The 19,353-nt window shown below is 38.3% G+C and overlaps 1 protein-coding gene across 10 annotated transcripts in view; it reads right to left on the bottom strand.

Moving 5' to 3' along the window:
- Positions 1–19,353, bottom strand: part of lama2 (laminin, alpha 2) — a 356,517-nt gene that overhangs the window by 167,089 nt on the left and 170,075 nt on the right. For all 10 annotated transcript variants that reach the window (XM_041805224.1, XM_041805230.1, XM_041805228.1 and 7 more), the window contains exons 17-20: positions 18,972–19,083; positions 16,891–17,004; positions 9,019–9,146; positions 1,491–1,577 (exon numbers count right to left, since the gene is read on the bottom strand). In XM_041805224.1, coding sequence (XP_041661158.1) covers positions 1,491–1,577; positions 9,019–9,146; positions 16,891–17,004; positions 18,972–19,083 — 441 coding nt within the window. The remainder of the gene's footprint in view (positions 1–1,490; positions 1,578–9,018; positions 9,147–16,890; positions 17,005–18,971; positions 19,084–19,353) is intronic.

Genomic DNA, 19,353 nt, shown 5'->3' with positions numbered 1-19,353 from the left:
ATTGATCACATGGACAATCTCAATGTGCAACAGGAAGACTCAGACTTGATGTAGTTTTACTGCCCTGGAGGAGACTCATCAAAAGCCTCACCATCATCCTTTATTGTTATTATTTTATTTCATTTCATTTCATTTTAACTTTATTTGTGTGTGTGCATGTTCTTGTCTTGTTTCGTTCACCCGATGAATGTGTGTGGGTAGGTGAGAGGAGGATGGTTTAATCCTGTCTGAACTGTCTATAATCAACTGTTGCTGCTGTTGTTTTAATTCATAAATATAAAGGAAGTATTAAAAAAAACAGCCTGGAAAATTAAGAGTACTATATCTGTTTTATGCACGTGTATTTATTAGGACATTTTCTTGCAAAAAACACAAAATTTATAGATGAAGTTTCACAGGTACCTGTGCAGAAACGATGCAGTATACTAGTACTTCTGATATAAACAGGGATATGAGTAACCAGGTTTCTCTGTGCTCATGTCAACACAGTAACCAAAATGTGATCAAAACCAGGATAAGGTTCATAACCAGGACACTAAAGTCCAAGATATTGTGTGTTTACATGAGTTGATGTGAGTAAAGCAAAGCTTATGTTAGATTCTGCAAGAAAGCCTCTTGCTAACTAAAAAACAATTCATCACAGCATTTTCCTTAGGGATAGAATCATGGTCCTGAAACTCGTCAATCAAGCAATTATGAACTTTTCAGTTACAAATGAAGTCTGTGGAAATTGTCTTTCATTGTTTTATTTTCGAAAATATGCTGAATCTTAAGTTTTTAACCCCTTAAGGCCTGATAACAGAAACAATAGCCAGAAAGTTCTCATTTTTTGGGACTTGGAATTATTCAGCCTTCTACCAAAATCCATAAAAAGAAAAATGCCATAACATTTCACATACATTTCTTTAGTATCACATTTGATGGATCAGACATTTCCACTGAAGGGCATTTTTACCTTTCATCAGATTGTATTCAAAAGGTTTTTAAGATACTTGCTGATGATGTTGATGAGACAAAGGTCCCACAACAAATATGATGCATAAGACTTCACATTTTTCAATGTTGGGATGACTGTTTTGCACTAACTTAGAACAGTTCAACTCTTTTTCAGTGTGCCCACTGTTATGCATCAAAACATGTAAGTTAGGGCTGTTTAAAAGCAAGAATTTTAAACTTCAGGAACAGTCTAGTAAAAACTAAATGATGCAACTTTTGGAAACCGCACCAAGAAAAATAAAATTCTAAAACTCAATGTGAGGTTATTTTAGTATTTTTCCTACTGTGTACACTGCACAAACAAGATTAAATGTTTCGAAGTTCAGACAAACATTTTATCTCTCAAGGTTAAAAAGATGATCAAAGTTCTGTTTTTTTTAAAGGTTTGGAACATTTTTACAATATTGATCCAAAAAAAACCCAAAAGTTTGACAACCTTAAGCTAAGTTAAACCTACCATTTAGATGTTTTTTTGTGTTTTGATTGTGTGTTACCTGTCACATCTCGGCCCCGTGTATCCAGGCTGACACTGGTCGCACCGCAGCTCTCCTTCTTCACTCAGGTGGCAGGTGGGACTGAAACTTTTGTAGACGCCATGAGGACGTTGTTGTTGATTAAGTCGGTACCGTTGTCCCAGTGTGGAGAGAGGGAGGGAGACAAGGAGGAAGAGGAGAGGACAAAGGCGAGTTAGGGCCATTGTTTGTCTCCCCTCTCACACACACAATAACACACACCTGTTTCCTTACTTTCACTTTCAAACACTCACATTCACAGTTTTTAAGACACACACTCACACTCTTAATTGCCCCTCTCTCTCTCACACTTCTGAACTTTTGATAATGGTCTTCCTCCCTAAGAACTGTATCCCAAATGAACCCAGAGAGAGAGAGAGAGAGAGAGTGACACAGTGTAAAGTGATAGTGTCTTTCCCTCATTCTGTCGCCCTCCCACTTCCATAAACTATAGATAGTTCTGCTGGCTCGGGTTCTAGGACACACACACTGACTCACTGAACGACAGGCTGACTCGCTAACTGCAGGCAAATAAATCTCCCTCAGGGGAGGCAAAAAAACACTAAAAGGTGAAAAAGAATGCTTTAGTGTTTATTAGAGCACTGGTTCACAAACTTTTCTACCAGCCCCTCCTTTGGCAGATAAACATATTTTTAAGATTTAAGTTTGTTTGAGTGGATTGGGACTATAAACAGAAAGCAATTTTGCCTGGGGCCTCATTTATGAAGCTTGCTTACGCACTTTCCATACGTATGCCACTTTCCATGCAAAGGTTGTGATTTATGAAAATAAACTTGGCGGGAGAATGTGCGCACCGGTACGTCAACTTTGATCCTTGTGCACGAACATTTTGGAGACGGGGGAAACTTGTGGCGTAGGTGGTGAGATGGTGAATTGAAGCTAGTTTCATCTCATACATTTAATGTCATCACATATCAGACTCACAGACCTGCGTTATCATAAACACCCAAGCCTGCAGTGTTATAGATGTGTTCCTTTAGTGAGCCATTAGGCCTACTACTGTATGCACAATGTTCATATATCATACTTTCATCTTCTATTGATACAGAGCGGCGGATAGCACTGATTGATTAGTATTAATTGTGACAAGGTGTGTAACAGTCAGTCTAATTGCTGAGTAAGCATATAAATAGTGCAGTGACACTTGTGCGTAATGTTGCACAATGGATGTGCTGGCACTGCTGGAAGATCACGCAAATGGTAGGATCAGGATGGAGAGAGAGACTTTAGGGACCATGAAGATTTCCTGTCCCATGATGATGACTGGCTAATAAGCCGATTTAGATTCCCTAGAGCAGTGCTCTTGGATCTATGCGCTAAACTGGGCCCAGTGTTAGACAGAAACACCCACCGAAACCGCGCCATCCCTGTGCATATACAGGTGCTGACCACTCTGGGGTTTCTGGCAACTGGCTCCTTTCAGCGGGAATTAGCCGACAGGTATGTGTTTGATATTATTAACAATATATAATTTTACATCTTCTGTCTAAAGCCCCTTTTGGGTATGATATAACACAGTTAAATTCTGTCCTTAGGCCTGGGATATCGCAGCCATCCCTCAGCACACTAATGCCAGCCGTTTTGGATGGCATTATAAACATGACCAGTCCATACATTGGGTTTCCTTACACTGTGGGTGAACAGGCCAATATTAAAAGGCAATTTGCAGCAATGTCCGCTTTCCCAAATGTAATCGACACAATTGACTGCACTCATGTTGCTATAAGGGCTCTGAGTAAAAATGAATTTGTCTGTGTGAACCAAAAAAATGTGCATACGATCAATGTACAAATTATTTGTACCTCGAACATGGTTTTGACAAATTTAGTGGCATGGTGGCCCAGGGTCAACACGTGACTCATTCATCCTGACGCACAGCAGTTTAGGGAACAGACTGCAGATCGCTCTGTGGCACTCACACTATTTACAGCGATGACGACGTGCTGCCACTCGCTTGTTTTTCTTTTATTAGTGATGCCACTACTGTGACCACCAAATAAAATGATTTTTCTGGCCTCCACCTCACCCACAAGCACCTCTATTTTGGTTTCTGTGAAATTCCTTTTCTTTGTCATCTCTGCCATGATTGAGTGTAAAATGCCATTGATCAGTAGGCTTATTTATATGCAAAAACATTTGTGAGGTACTTTGCATTGACCATTCATGGTAGAATGTGGGTGTGTAGAGGGCAGGATGTGAGATGAATCCACCTGCACAATCTTCCAGGTGGATTGTGATTTATAAAGGGAAAAGTGCTTGCAGGTGTGCGCACGTACGGTTTTATAGATCAGATTTGTTTTTGGCGCACGCCATTTTCAGCTTTTGGGCGCACGTACACTTTTAGTATGGATCCTATGCAATGCTTTATAAATGAGGCCCCTGGACTTTCATGTCAGTTGGACAGCAGCAAAGGACTCTAGGGCTCATTCTCATTTCTAAACTTTACCCTTACCCCTGGATTTCCATAAAAACAGAATTACAAGGGGCAGTGGTGACATTTTCTCCTGTGATTTAGGACAACACTTCAAGTTGCTGATACATCATCGATAGTCATTGATAGCACTAACATTAATAATGAGGCAAATACCTGCGTTAATATTCTTGTCTAAAACTCTGACTACCAATGTCAGTCAACTTCCTTTTTCCTATGAAGACTAGACCAAGAATAGCTGAAAACAAATCTTCGATGACAAAAACTCTGATGAAGAATAGGTTCAGTTTTCATCCAAAAGCATGAATGAAGCTAAAGCATAAGCATAGTTTTGTTGGACATTTAAAATCCATGATATGAGAAGGCACAAGCTGTTAGAGTGGGTGAAGCTGTAGCTCTTCTGCTTTTCAGCTGTAAAGAGTAAGGATGATGTGTAGAAAACAGAAGTAAAATTTGCACCCCATTCAGGCAAAGAAAATAAATGTTTGACTTAAAGTTTGGTTAAAATGTAAGGACTTTTTATGGACTAAGGGTCTGTGTCAATAGACATCATTTTTGGCAGTGCTTATTTTCAATTCAAAACCAATGTAGTGCCCTGAGCAGAAAAAACGCCCTCAGTGTCAGTGGTTTTTGCCCCTACACCTTAAGCATGCTCAACTGAAAACCATTTAACTTTTAGAACAGCAATACTATCATACACGATTGATATTTACAATTCTAGGTCGTAGCGCCTCCAACAGAGCATCCACGACAACCAATGAGAATGAGCAGCAGCCGGATCATACAGACTTTCACCACTGACAAGCGTAAACACAATCGTACTTTCATTCTATCGAGGATTTCATCCGGATTCTTTTCCTTGTTTTTTTAGTTTTTGCTGCACCTGTTTTTGCTACGCCTGTAGTGAACGGACAGTTAGCTGACAGTATCGATAGACATCAATGTTTGTTATTCTTCTGAAGTCATGTGATCATACGAGGTCACTGGCAGGTCAGCAGGTGTGTGGTCTAAGAGTCTGGCCCAGTCATCCAATATGTGTGCTCAGAGGATTATAAGATAAATCGTTTGAATTCGTCCTAATGTTTGTGTTCTCCCATGTTTTTAAAATCGGTTAAGATTTTGAAATTGTCTAGTGTGGCCAGCCTGACTGGTTTAGGTATATTTGTTAAAGGACTATTTTTTAAATTGCTGGATAGCTGAATTTTAAAAGTTAATTGTGATTACAATTGAAACACATTTTTAAAATTAAAATAATTTACATTTCAAAACATGTATTATCTGTATTGCAATGTAACACAATTCTTATCTGTGTCTTGATTTGGGAATTAAGTTAAGTCACAGAGAAGTGCTCTGTGATCTTGACTCTGCTACACCACTGTGGTATGAAACCCTGACTTTATTTAGGAGACAGCTTCAAAAAGAAAACTATAGAAAAAAGAACTTGCTACAGATTGAGAAGTAAATGGAAAAAGCACAAGGACAGGATAAATAAAAGGATTTTATAAAATGAAATATTTGATATCAAAAGGTGCAGATTAGTTTTTATTTGAGATTTCTTTGAGATTTTTTTAAGGGAAATGAGTCAATTTTTCAAAATAGATTGCAATTATATCAGACTTTAATATCATCATGATTAACATGTTAATGCTTGCTAACAGCCTGAGTTTTAGACAACACACAACTGTGTCACTCCATTAGTAGATGTCCATGGGGATCCTGTTTGCGCACATGTATTTGTATGTATTTGTAATTCAGTCTATCTGTGTGTAGCATGTTCAACAATAGAGTGTAAAAGTGTGAAATTCCCTTGAGGGATTAATAAAGTATGTCTTAAATATTCAGAAAAAAATCTATATTAACACATCGTTCAACCTAATGTTACTTTGAAACCAGCTGATTTATGTTGAGAATACTGCCTGCCTGCAGTAGAAGATGACAAAAGTTGACACTAAGTAACTCTTTGAATCAGAAAACTTTTAAGATGCCTTAAATTAAATTATTGCCCCTTGATATATCCTGATATATCAAGTCACTTTTGGCACTACAACCCAAACCTACAAGATGTCAAATCAGCATGAAAGGTTTCATCCCAGACTGAGACTCAGCCAGGAAGCATTTGGAAACTGTATCTGTGCCAAGGCAGACCCAGCATCCAAATGGGAATCTTTAATAATAGAACACATTTAAATCTCTTAATCTATGTGCAATCCGCATCTACAGTAAAATACAAATAAGGGAGGATGCTTATTTGTTATTGAATATTTCTTTTCTGGGAGTTTAAAGTCTTTAAAGAGGATTAATTGTGTGCACATTTCAAGGGTCTAACATGGAAATGAACAAATTCCTGTGTGTCATGATGTTTCATCACATGAAAAACATAAATTTGATGAGTTTGGTCAGACTGATTAACATGTTACAGCTTCTGTTTTGATGAATATGTGAAAGATATCAAAATTTTGGGCTTCAGGAAAATGACTGATATAATCATTTTAAGTATGGAGGCCCAAGGTGGAGACTCATTTGTATTTGTTGATACATTATGTTGCTTTAATAGCAAGTCATTTCTAGTTGTTTGCTCAGAATATTGACTAATTTATATCATGTTTTGACACAACACTCCTTTTGAGATGATAATGACTTAATTTCACAAGATCTCTACAGAATGTCTGACTTGTCTTTAGAAAGCCAGTGCTTTTATTCATAGATACGGAGATAAATGATTAGACATCTTAAGAATGAACCTAAACTTACTTGCTGTAACAGGAAAATGGAGAAATAAAACCTTTGGATGTATGTCCTCTTGGGGCTTCCAAATATCCATTATAAATGATCCTTTATAAAGTTATCCATTGTAGAAATATCTAAATTTTATTATCAAAAACATTAAGATAATTCTGTGGTTACATAATAATATACACATCATTGATGAACTTTGCTTAAATGTCCTCAGATCTTTTAAGTATTCTATAATCTAGCTGGTTGACAAATACAGAGACAAACAAAACTTTATTGGCAAAGTAGAAATTAATCTGAAGCCTAAAAAAGGATATTGACCTGTTTCAATAACCACATACTGACCTTACCATGGACAGCACTTTAATAAATACTCGTCAGAGCTTGGCGTTATTGCTTACAGAAACAGTGACTGACTGGCCGGCTATTTGAGCGATTAGCTTCAGTGAACCTAAGTGACAGACCAGCTATTTTGAGGGTCTGAAAGAGCCTGCACCTCCAGGCTATTATTACTGCAGGGTGAGAGGGTGGTGAGGGAGGAGGGAGACAGAGAGAGAGTCGTTTCTTTCTTTAGCTCAGAGAGTTTTCAACATGACGTGTCATGACTGCATCAAGATTCCCAGCTGCTGCTGCCTGTGTGTGTGAGTGTGTGTCCATGGTGGTGGCACCTGTGCACCTCTCACACAGCATCCCTCTCTGGTCATTTGGGGAAATTACAGATCCTCAACAACATAGATACACAAAAGTCTACTGTATATCATCATTTCTATAAAATGTCTTTTCTGAATGCAATAATTGGATTTTATTTTTTTTCATTTTTGTTAAAGATGGTACAAAAATGGATATAGGCTCTGTAATGTCACCCACTGGACTTTGAAGCCAAGTTTTCAAGCCCTAGGATAAGAAATGCTAGCTCCATCTACATTTATTTTCAATCATTCTACTGTAGTAGCAGGCAAGGTAGTGTGAGGTGGAAGAGGTGCTGAGACGTTGCTCTTGTTAGTCAGTTAAGCCCCGCCCCAAATGTATGCATAAACATTAGCTTACATATAATCAAAACTGAAAAATTATAAAACAGCCCCATCCTTGAACAAAATGCCGAATAAGCAAATTACCATTATTTGTTAAGCCTTGCCGTAAACATGATAACTAATATTTAAAAAAAATGGGCATTTTAGCATTACAATTTAAAACAACAACCCACGAGCATGACCAATCACAGAACCCTGAAGCAATCATCGTTGATGGTTTCCTGTTAAACACTTTATGCCTCTGAGAACTAATCTGAATTCCTTGTTACTTCCAGTGAAGCCAGCAGTTAGTGTAAAAGCAAGTTCAGACCAAAGATTTGCAACAAAATGAGACCATTGAATGTAGAACGTTGCAGGAGACCGCTGAAGCGTGCAAACTGAGCCATCACAGTTGGAATCAGGACGGTTGATGGTGTAGACTGCAATTCAGTTTTTCATACTGCCAATAGCTTGTTTTTAGATGTAGGATGCACATATATGGGAACATTTTTGTTTAACGCCCTGGTATTTATGTTCAATAAAAATCAGGCTGTCAGTTTGGGAAATTGACTAAATGAATGAGACATACTGATGGTACAAATCACTTGAAATCAAGTAACTTTGACAGACATTGCAATCACTACAATACATTGAGTCCTCCAGCTGCAGCAGTGTAACCTGACAATCCAGATAAACTATTTCATAATTTATTGCATGGATGTATTCACATTCATCTGGAAAAGCTCCCACAGAAAGCATTTGGGAAGAGCAGGACTTATCAAAAATTCTTGTAAGATGACTGGACTTCTTCTTAAAGATATTCTTTGAATTAAATTATAAAGAATCTGTGAAAGCTTTAAAGGGCTGCAGTGTTTTCCTGTTGGTCACACACTAGTTTGCTGCTTGTTATGTGTAAATTTTCTGAAGATACTTGCTGTAACTCAATAAGCTGAGACAGCATGAGCAATTTTCCATAGAAGAAAATTGGTTCGACAAAATGGTTTTAAATGCCTTAATGAATTGTGGGAGATATGAGCTTTCTACTGTGTTAAGTTTTCACAGCACAGTGGTATTGATTCTTCCAACTGTTTTGACATTTCCACATACAGAGAAGATGCTTTTTACCTGTGGGGATGATATTTTCACTCATGCCATTACATCTGCTTCTTCCCACAGCCTCTATATGTGTTTTTTATGTTTTAAAGATAACTAAATATAATCCTGGAGGTCTGAGAGAGGAGTGTGTAAGAGAACATGAAGAAAAGACAAGTCAAAATAAGGCATTAAATCAGAAGTGACGGATTGTTCAACGTACTTGTTGCTCGGGAGACTCAGCGGGCAACTGCAACGCTGACAGTCCGTAGGTGTCCCACGAGTGGCGTTGCCGTAGAAACCAGGTAGACAGGTGTCACAGTGGGGGCCCGTGGTGTGGTGGAAGCAGTCCTGGTAGGAACATTTCAAATGAAAAACTGTCAGGTCAGTTAACTCTGGTAAAATGAGAGGATCTGAAGTTGTCTTCAATGAAGTTGTCTTACAAAACAATACAATAAAATACAACAATATACCAAATGCAATGTGATGCATTATAATACACGGTAAACCACAGTATAATACAGAATGATCAGCAAAGTATAATATAAAACTATATAACATGACTTGTCCTGCTAATTGTTACAGCCTTGACCTGAGGGATTTGTAAATTAGACCATGCTTAATCATGGGAGCATGTTGATAAGCATTTTGAGCATGTTGAGCATTTTTAACATCTAACAGGATATAAAACATGAATCTGATGTTTTACATCCAGAGAATGAAGCGGTTTAATATTCATTTATTCCTGTGTCTACAAAGCTATTCAACAGCAGCAAATAAGGCAGGTAGGGAAATGGACTAGACTGTGATTTCTCTTGCATTTTCACACTGGAACTCAAAGAATATAATGGCATTTATACTGTAGTTTTTTTTTAGGGTAATTATTCATTGATGCTCAGTGTGTATGTCAGTGTTTTTCATGTGGAATCTATATGTTGTTGACTGTTATGGCTGCAAAGATTCCAAGACAAATTTCTCTCTCTGTTGGACAATAAAGTTTTCTTAATTCAAAGTTTTTACCACACAAAGATTTTCTCTAATTTTCACCTTTAGCTTCTCACCTAGCTTTAACCCTTAAACACCGCATCTTTTCTCTCCTAACATTGTTTCCGTTCTTTTAATTTGACTGCACAGAGTGCTCACGGTATATACCTCCTGACCTTTTTAATCTAATGTCATCTAGTTTATAAATGTTGCTTATTCTTCTTCAAATTCTTTTGTGTTTTACCACAGTCTTTCTCTTTTGCTGTGTTGCTGCAAAGCCAGAATTACCCCTCTGGGAATCACTAAAGTATTATCTCTTTTTCCACCACCATTACAGAAAACTTTGGAACAAATTCATATCATATTAAACACAATGTTTAATTTTTATTTATATGGACATATAAATAACTAGAGATGTAATGCTATTGTACATTTTGTGGCGTAGAAGTGAAGTGATAGAAGCGTCCCAGTACCTTTGAGTGCATGTGACGGTTTCAACTGATAGGTCCTCTGGGGGAAAAAAGTGTCATTTTTTTGTCATTTTTTAGTGGAGAAGAGCAAAGGGAAGTGGGAACTACAGTTACCATCGGGCCTTGTGTACCCATCAACCTTTGCGCTCCACTTGATGGCTTGATCTAACAGCCTGGAAATGCTTTTTGAGATTGTGGAGGCTCCAGTGACTTTTAAGCATTTAGGACTCTAAGAGATGTGAAAGTAGAAAAAGGTGAGGGACAAACAAAAACAATATGCAGACACTGCCACACTGCAGAGACACATTTGATGGTGAATATGAGGAGCTACAACAGCTATTTTCAGTGGTGGATAAAGAAGGTTTGAGAGGTTAGTAAACACGCTGGAGCTAAAGTACAAGCATTTTTATTTCAAGCCTAATGCACACCTACAGCACTTTTGTGCACATATTGTGATATTCAGATTGCAACTGTTGCTTCATAAATGCCAATGTCACTTTTTTTACAAGTTTTCATTTTTTTTTGTTTTTGTTTAGTTTTTTTTTTTTTAAATATATATACATAAATGCCATACTGTAGACCTGTTATCGAGGTATTATTGGACATCCCTTTTAATAACATTAGCAGACTGATGACTCATGAAACAGTTCAGGAAAAAACTTTCATAATAGTTGACTTATTGTTTCAATGACTGCTGGTTTGTTGTCCCTACTTTAAAGTGCTTTGAAATGCATCTTTAAAATAAATGTGCTATGCAGTTAAAGCTGCGTTACCTGATTTTTTATCTTTCTTCGAAGCATTTAGGTATAAGATTGTTTTATTAATACTTGGGAGGCAAACATAAAAACAGTATAAATTATGCTTCATGAAGACAAGCAGAACAACATTATTTTACCCTGAAATTATGATAAGCTGATGCTAAACTCCCAATCAGGTTGTGTGGTTTATACCTATTTATGTAGCAGATAACACTATAAAGGTGCTAACAACAGTACACTTGCTTTAATTACCAGTATGAGGAGTGTCACATTTTGCCCCTGGAGGTTAAAAAAATAATGACTAATAAACTCAGGGGTTAAAGCACAGCGACAAGAAGAGCTGACATTTGTTGATACATGAGACTAAAGCTGTTTGTTATTAACCAAAGCTGTCAAATCAAATCACTGTCAACAGACAGCAGCAGGAGGAACAATCAGGAGGAGGGCAGGCTTAATGATGTGGTTCAGGATTAGAATCACATTCTGTTTAAGGAAGCAGCACAGTGTTCACAGGTTCATCCTCTGCCACTTTGTCAGTAATCTCCCTCAAGACTTGTACCAAGTTGGATATTTTTGACCACCCATCTTATCATGACTGTAAGCTCTGACTTTAAATGTTGATCACTGATACTAATGATAACCTAGAAGAGCAAAAACACTGGGCACATGATTTAGTATGGCACACAAGTCAATACAAAGCTCCATTTGAATAACACTTCAATAATACACTAGGAGAGAGGGTTAGAAACTGTGTTAAATAATTAGTTACCCTGCCCTAGGTACCTCTGGGACAGTTTTATTACCAAATGTTGGTTTTAAAGCGTATCCATGTTTGCTTTTGCAACCCTTGCTGATGTTAAGATAAAGATCAATGAGATAACGACCAATGTCATGTCATCTTGTATGAATCTACCCCCCACTGTGACCAGGTGCTAATAAAAAAGCAACTACAACTCAGGAAAAAAATATTCAATCACAGGAGAAATGACTAAACACTAAGGTTTTCAAAATGGTCTGTACTGTGATGTTATTTTGATAACACTTTTTTTTTTAAAGAATATAATCTTGTTGTTTTAAAACTGTGATAGAATCAATGATACCAAATCTTTAAAGAGGAAATAACACATTTTAATATTCCAGCGCATACAGTGCCTTCTGTGCAAAACTGCTTATGCTTTGTGAGGTTGTACAGGGATCAGGCATGAACAATCCTTTTCGAGTCTAGCCACAAATTCTCTATTTGAGGTCAGACATTCCCTTTATGTCTTTGAACCATGTCTGTGTAGCTTTGGCTGTAAGCTTTGGGTCACTGTCTTACTAGAAAATAAATTGTCTGCCAAGCCTTAGTTCTCTTGCAGACTGATACAGATTGTCCCCCTATATTTTGCCACATTCATTTTACCCTCTACCTTTACAAGCCTTTCAGGGCCAGCTGCCACGAAGCATCCCCACAGCATGACGCTGCCACCACCATGCTTCACAGTGGGGATGGTGTCCGCCAAACAGTGTCTTGTCTGATGGCCAAAAGGCACCATTTTGGTCTCATCATACTTAAGAACTTTCTTCCCCTTGACCATGGAGTCTCCCATGGTCAAGTGGCCAACTCTAGTCCAGATTTAGGGAGTCCTCTTTAACAGTGCCTTTCTCTTTGCCACTCTCCCATAAAGCTTTGAACCTGGCCAACAGTTGTTCTGTGCAGACTCTCTCCCATCTCAGCTGCTGAGGCTTGTAACTCCTTCAGAGTAGTCATAGGTGTCTTGGTGGCCTCTCTCTGTGAGGCGGATGAATACATAAGCTATATGTAGCTTTGTTAAATAGTGGCAAAGAGAGGTTTTCTGGAGGAAAATAAAATGCTTCAGAATGGTCTGTATGGCATACATGCTAGGCAACACTGAAGTTTTGCCAATTTTTACCAAAAATTTGCTAAATCACACAGTGCACCTGTTCTAGTAAATAGCGCTGTAAGCCTTGTTTCCTTGCTGTTAGTCACTCTCTCCTAAAGAGGCAACACAGACTGAAATCTTTTGTGGCTAATATAATTACTGTACTATCACCAAGCACCTTACAAAACCAGACTTCAAAAACTCCAAAATATCCCTTTAAGATAGTTCATTGATCTGATTCAGGTTGTTCTTAGGACGGTTATTAGCATTTACAAGATAACTGACAACAAATAGTTGCAGTTTTCGTGTTGCTTCTGTTTGCATGTGTGTGTCACTCATGTTAAAATAATTGCCCCCTCACTGCTGAAACACACCATGACATATACACACAAACACACACAATGTTGACCTAAAGCTCTGCGGCATCATTCGGTCATTCAACTACAGCCAGAAAACACAGAGTGTGTCCTCAGAGGTGGTGTGTGTGTGTGTATCTGTCTGTGTGTGTGTGTGTATGTCAGTCTTTATGATTGTGAACACAGGAGAGTGTGTGGTGGTGTGGGGTTGTTGGTGTATCAGAGTTGATGTCAAGTTGTTTTCTCACTATGAATATGTCCGTACTAATGCGTGTGTGTTACAGATGGATTGGTTGTCTGGTTCAGAGTGTGTGTTTCCCTTTGACAAATCCCAGCATCCTCCTCATCTATAATGGAAACTAACACAGTAACAACAAAACCCAAAGCTCTTTCCCTGTGTGTGTGTGTGTGTGTGTTTGTGTACCATTGTGTGTTTAGTTTGATGCTGACTGACAGCTTAAGCCTGAGGCAGTGTGTAGACTGTGGAGCAACAATGAGTGTGTGTAGATGCATATGAGCAGGTTAGCATGCATGAGAGCGTGTGTATCGGCAATGTTTATTAATTGTGTATCAATGTAAATAAATTTGTGTGTGCATGTGTGTGAAGATGAGGTTCAGTTGTGTCACCATGCAGATTCTCTAATGGCCACTAGAGGGACTAGAGGGTTAGGGTCAGGCACCTGAATCCTAAAGCTTAGGGTTAGTACAGCACTTTCCGCCCCATGGTTGAGGACACCCCAATGAAGAGGAACAGATGAGCCCAAACCCACCCATAAATAAAGTCTGTTCATAACCAGCTAAAAATCCTCACAGGAGCTTTAAGGTACAAAATACTACATTTCAATCTAGAGTTTATGGTAGACTTCCCACCATAACTAAAGACAGCTCTTCTACAGAGCTGTGCTGACAGCCCACATGTAGGATGAACAGGGCACACATAAGGTCCCCCAGAGGGTAGGGGTCAGGATACATGTTCTAACATCAAGTCAGGGTGTCAAACTTGAGGACGATAATAATAATAATAATAATAATATCTTGAATTTATATAGCGCCTTTTAAGAAACCCAAGGACGCTTTACAGGAACACATATACATGGACAAACTACGTGAGGGGTAGGATGAGTGTAAGGGGTGGTTTAGTGAAGACTGTAGGCTGTGGTGAACAGGTGGTGCTTGAGACGATGTAAGAAAAATTCTGACACGCTAGTTTTGTCAAGTCCGAATGAGTCCGAAACCACGGACTCATTCCCTACTCCATATCCACTATATCATGACCAGCATATGGTGGACTATATAGCGGACTTAACTGCAAAACAAAAAAATTAATTTCAGCCGAAAAGCAATGATGTCATCGCCGTTTCACAATTAAAACGTTTAGCAGCAACTGCTCGATTCCCATGACAACAGCTGAGGATCAAAATTAACGGTAGAATTTCACTGAAAACTGATACTGAACATAACATTTTCACAAAAAAATAAAAATACTAATAGATAAAAAAGTGGTGTGTCTTTGGCGGTAAAATAGTGTACATTTTTGAGTGTATTTTCACTTATTTTTGCATAAAGATGATAGTTTCATGTCTAGTAATCCTCATAGTGGGGAAAAAAAGTTACTCCTTTTTTAATCATTAACAATTGCAGAAAATATACTTTGGTTTAAACCAACAAACAAAAAAGTGTAAAAAAAACAAAGTTTTTATATGTGTTCCTGTGCTCCTCTTGTTGGTCCGTCATGTTTGAGAGCAGCAACTACGATGTATGATGGTAAATATTGCTGGGCTAGTGACCATGGGTTGTTCACTACTTTTCACAATGCATTGTGGGATAAAATGGGTGCACTATATATTGTGAATAACAAAGCTCACTCACAATTTGGACACCACAACAAAATGGCGTATTCAGTATAGTGCACTATATAGTGAATACGGAGTGATTTCGGACACAGCCTTTGAGTTGTATTTAGTTGAATAAGGGTTCAAAAGGATTTGCAAATCACTGCTCTGTTTTTATTCAGATTTTACACAATGTCCCAATTTTTTTGGAATAAGAGTTTGCAAGTCTGTTTTGCTCTTCAGTGTTTTAACTTAAACTCCTTCTTATTACCTTTCACTATTGCCCCCTTAATATAAAAACCTTATCGACTTCTTGTCAGTTGCTTTAATCCCTCCATGCATTTGATTTATAACTCGAACATCATCTTCGCATTTCCTGGCAGGGATAAATTGCTGATGCTGATCAAAAATAAACTGCTTCTACTGCTGCATTAGGAAATAATATGAAAACATCCTTACAGCTTACAGCTTAATTTACAGCATGTTTCTTCACAGCAGCTTATTAAAGATAACACAGCCACTGCATTTATGTTATCCACAGTTAATAAGCCGAACACGCATCTATAAATTGACTCATACATGTAGGAAATCCAGGGCTCCTATTCTTCTGGTTTAAATCTCTTAATTAATCATCTGAAAAAAATCTATGCTATGTGTGGGTGGTTGTGTGTCAAAACAGAAACAATATTGTCAGCTCATTTACTCATAACGTCAGGTGACTTCCTATTATAGCTTAATGATGATATACGAGCCGACAGCTTTAGGAGTTGGAAGAGATACTATAGTGGAGATATACAGTGCTTAACAAATTTATTAGACCATTACCCAAAGTAAGGTTAATGCCACAGCTGCCCTAAATTAACAGCATTGGTAATTACCAAAATCATTTTTTATGTTTCTGCAATGGTTAATACACCAATATATAGAAGCTCTTTAACCAAAATGATATTTTTAATGCTAAAATATAATTATTAGTGTTATCCATGAATTTTCAAATTTACTGATTTACCAAAATACTGAAAAAATAGTAAAGCACATTAACATTTCTTGATTAATATGTCAAATTATAGTTATTTACTTGCATTCCTGAACAGAAAAATGAGGTTTAGTGGTTGAATGTTGTGCTTGATTAATTTCTGACTCCTCAGAGAAGCCCAGTGAGCCGGCTCAAATTTGGGTGAATTCAGTTTGAAATCCCTCATTCCTGTTCAAAATGGTAAAACGTGGAGAGCTCACTGAAAATGAAAGAGTCCGCATTAAAGCACTTCATGATGCTGGATGGTCTCTGAGACAAATATGACAGGTGGTCTAATATATTTTTTAAGCACTGTATGTGTAGAACACAAGCACTGTATGAGGAGTTTTCTGTGGCAAATTTGCAAAGCTGTAACCTGATCTTTCCTGCTCCAAAAAGATTGTTTTCCCACTCAAGTAATACATTTTGACAACAAATAAATTTAAAATGTAATCAAGTCTGTTTAAAACAACTCTTAAATTTGCAGCTCTTTATGCTAAGCTAATTTTTTAAGGTACATTTTTTATGAAAACTTATTTTTGGTGGGCTTTTTATCCCTTTATTGAACAGAGAGGCCATTGGATAGTCTAAAATTGAGAAATGACATGCAGGAGAGGAGCCACAGGTCAGATTTGAACCCAGGCCACTGCAAGGCCATCAGCATCCTACGTTTTTCTTCTAAAAGTGGCACTTTATTCAAGGTTTCTCTTTCTAAATTCTTCTGCAGGTCAATGTTACAGAAAGTTTGCAGCAAAGCAGACAGAAAAGTATCTTGATGAACTGATCTAATATCTTACCAGGCAGTGTCCTGTGACTTCATGACATTGTGAAGCATGGCCGTGGCAATCACAGGCTTCACACACTCCATTATAAAGATTCCCGTTAACTCTCCGGAAACCAGGAATACAAGTCTAAAAACAAACAAACACACAGTTAAAAAGACATGAAAACAGACTAAGTTGTCTTGAAGCTGCTCTAGTGTGCAGTAATTAGCCTGTGATCCTCTAATTAGCACCTCAAGTTGGTGTGTTTATGTGCTCAGTTCAGTGTGTTTAACCACTAGCCTCTGTGTGTGCAGTATTCTGTCTGTTTGCATGCTTGGGTGTGAAAAAAATCAATGGCTGCGTAAATGCATGCGTGTGTTTTTATGTGGAAGAAGACCAAAACAGATCAGTCAAAACCAGAATAGCAGTAAGTAAACTGCAATATGAAAATAAACACTGAACCCTGGATGAATTTTTAGCCATTTGTCACCATGAGTAATCCTTCGAGGTCTGTAACCTGGGCATCATCATGGACTCCACCCTCTCCTTCCAGTCCCATATCAAATCTGGAACTAAAACTGCCTTTGTCCATCTAAAGAACATCTCCTGACTCAGTTGCAGAGACACTCATTCATCAGCTCCCGTCTGGATTACTGTAATGGAGTCCTGCCTGGGGTACCTCACAAGGCCCTGGACAGGCTCCAATACATCCAAAACCCTGCTGCCAGGGTTCTCACCCCCAACAGGCCCTGGCAGCACATCACCCCTACCCTCATTCACCTCCACTGGCTCCCAGTTACATTCCCAATCAAATACAAAATCCTCCTCTGCACTTACTAGTCCCTTCACACCCTTGCCCCTCAGTACCTCTCTGAACTCCTTCAGCCATGTACCCCAACCCAGAGCCTCCAGTCCTCAGACGCTGGCCTTCTCTCAGTTCCCACCACCAAACATTGCACCTTTGGAGACAGAGCATTCAGGTCTACAGCCCCCATCCTCTGGAACTCCCTTCCTGAAAACATCCACACTGCTCCATCCTTGGACATGTTCAAAAAAACTCCTCAAGCACCACCTGTTCAGCACAGCTTACAGTCTCTCCTAAACCTGCCCCCTACATACACTCAACTTCGTGTTATCTTACTCTTGTGTTGTCTTGTTTTACACTCTTCTGTAAAGCGACCTTGGGTCTCATGAAAGGCACTACATAAGCCCAAGCTGTTATTATTATTATTTAAAAAGAAAAGATAAAAAACAAAAATACTATAAGACATTTTGCTCAAAATTGGATGTTTTAATACAGATCATCTGTGTAAAATCACACAGCAAAGGCTTTCATTTCCAAAAATCTATTACTTTAATTGAACAATAACATTCCTGTCCTTTTTCCACACTGGCAGACAAAATAAACTTGTTTCAGATTTTCTTATGAGTGCATATTAAAGATATGTTACTTCTGTGACATCACCAGCAGAGTCACCAGTGTTGACATTAGAATGCCATGCATTTTTATCTTATTAGTACTCGACATATATTTGGGAGTCACAGAAGTGACAGAAAGAAGCAATATAGAATCAACCTACTAACCACAAACATCAGTGACTCAGTCAAACATGGGGAGTCATCTTAAGGGTGCTGACAAATGGAGAAACTTGTGAAGACTGTACAGAAAGAGGCGTGCTGCATATCTACGTCCAAAAACACCAAAACAGACCGTCCTGCTTAAAAATGACTTTAAAACATCTTACAGAGTCGGACGCCGCTCAAAAACACATTTTTCAATTACGAACTTCTGTGATGCTTGATTTGTATTTTTTTCCTCAGGTTTGTTTTTTTTTTTGTTTGCTTGCTCACATTGCAGTCAAATTCCAAAAAATCAGATACTTATCTGATGTGGGACCACAAATGAAAGTGGCCTGAATCTGATTCAAAAAGGTCAGATTCACTATGACTTGTGCTGTTCACACTGTCAGAAGAAAATCATGAGTCACATATGAGCAAAGAAACAGATTCAGATCACTTTTAACTGCAGTGTGAACATAGCCTAATAAGAAGCTATCAACAAAAACTTGTTTACGAACTTTAAGATTTCTGTCACTGTGTATTTGTGTGTTTACCTCACAGGAAGTTCCTGCATATCCAGGAGGACAGGAGCAGATTTCTACAGCTGAAGCTCTCTTCTCTCCTCTGGCTGTGGGATTAGCCACCTGCATCGAGAATGAGTGGAGTCTACACACACGCAAACACAAGCACACACAGACAAAGAGAGAAACAGGAGGCAGTAAACATGTAGCACATTGGTGGTTGATCTTGCTGTACAGTCAAAAATACTTCTTCACTCACCTCAACAGGACTATTTGGCTGATTTTAGAACTTTTATGACTCCAGTTTGTTCTCTCTGACAGGATTAAACTCAACACAGCTATAAAGTTCAGCAATAACAAAAGAAAACTTGATGCTTAGGTTGTAGAAGGACGGAGAGTGGGAATCCCAACTCCA

The sequence above is a fragment of the Cheilinus undulatus genome, linkage group 14 (assembly GCF_018320785.1).
Source record: "Cheilinus undulatus linkage group 14, ASM1832078v1, whole genome shotgun sequence".
NCBI classification, from domain to species: Eukaryota; Metazoa; Chordata; class Actinopteri; order Labriformes; family Labridae; genus Cheilinus; species Cheilinus undulatus.
This window is presented reverse-complemented; position numbering and strand designations above follow the sequence as displayed.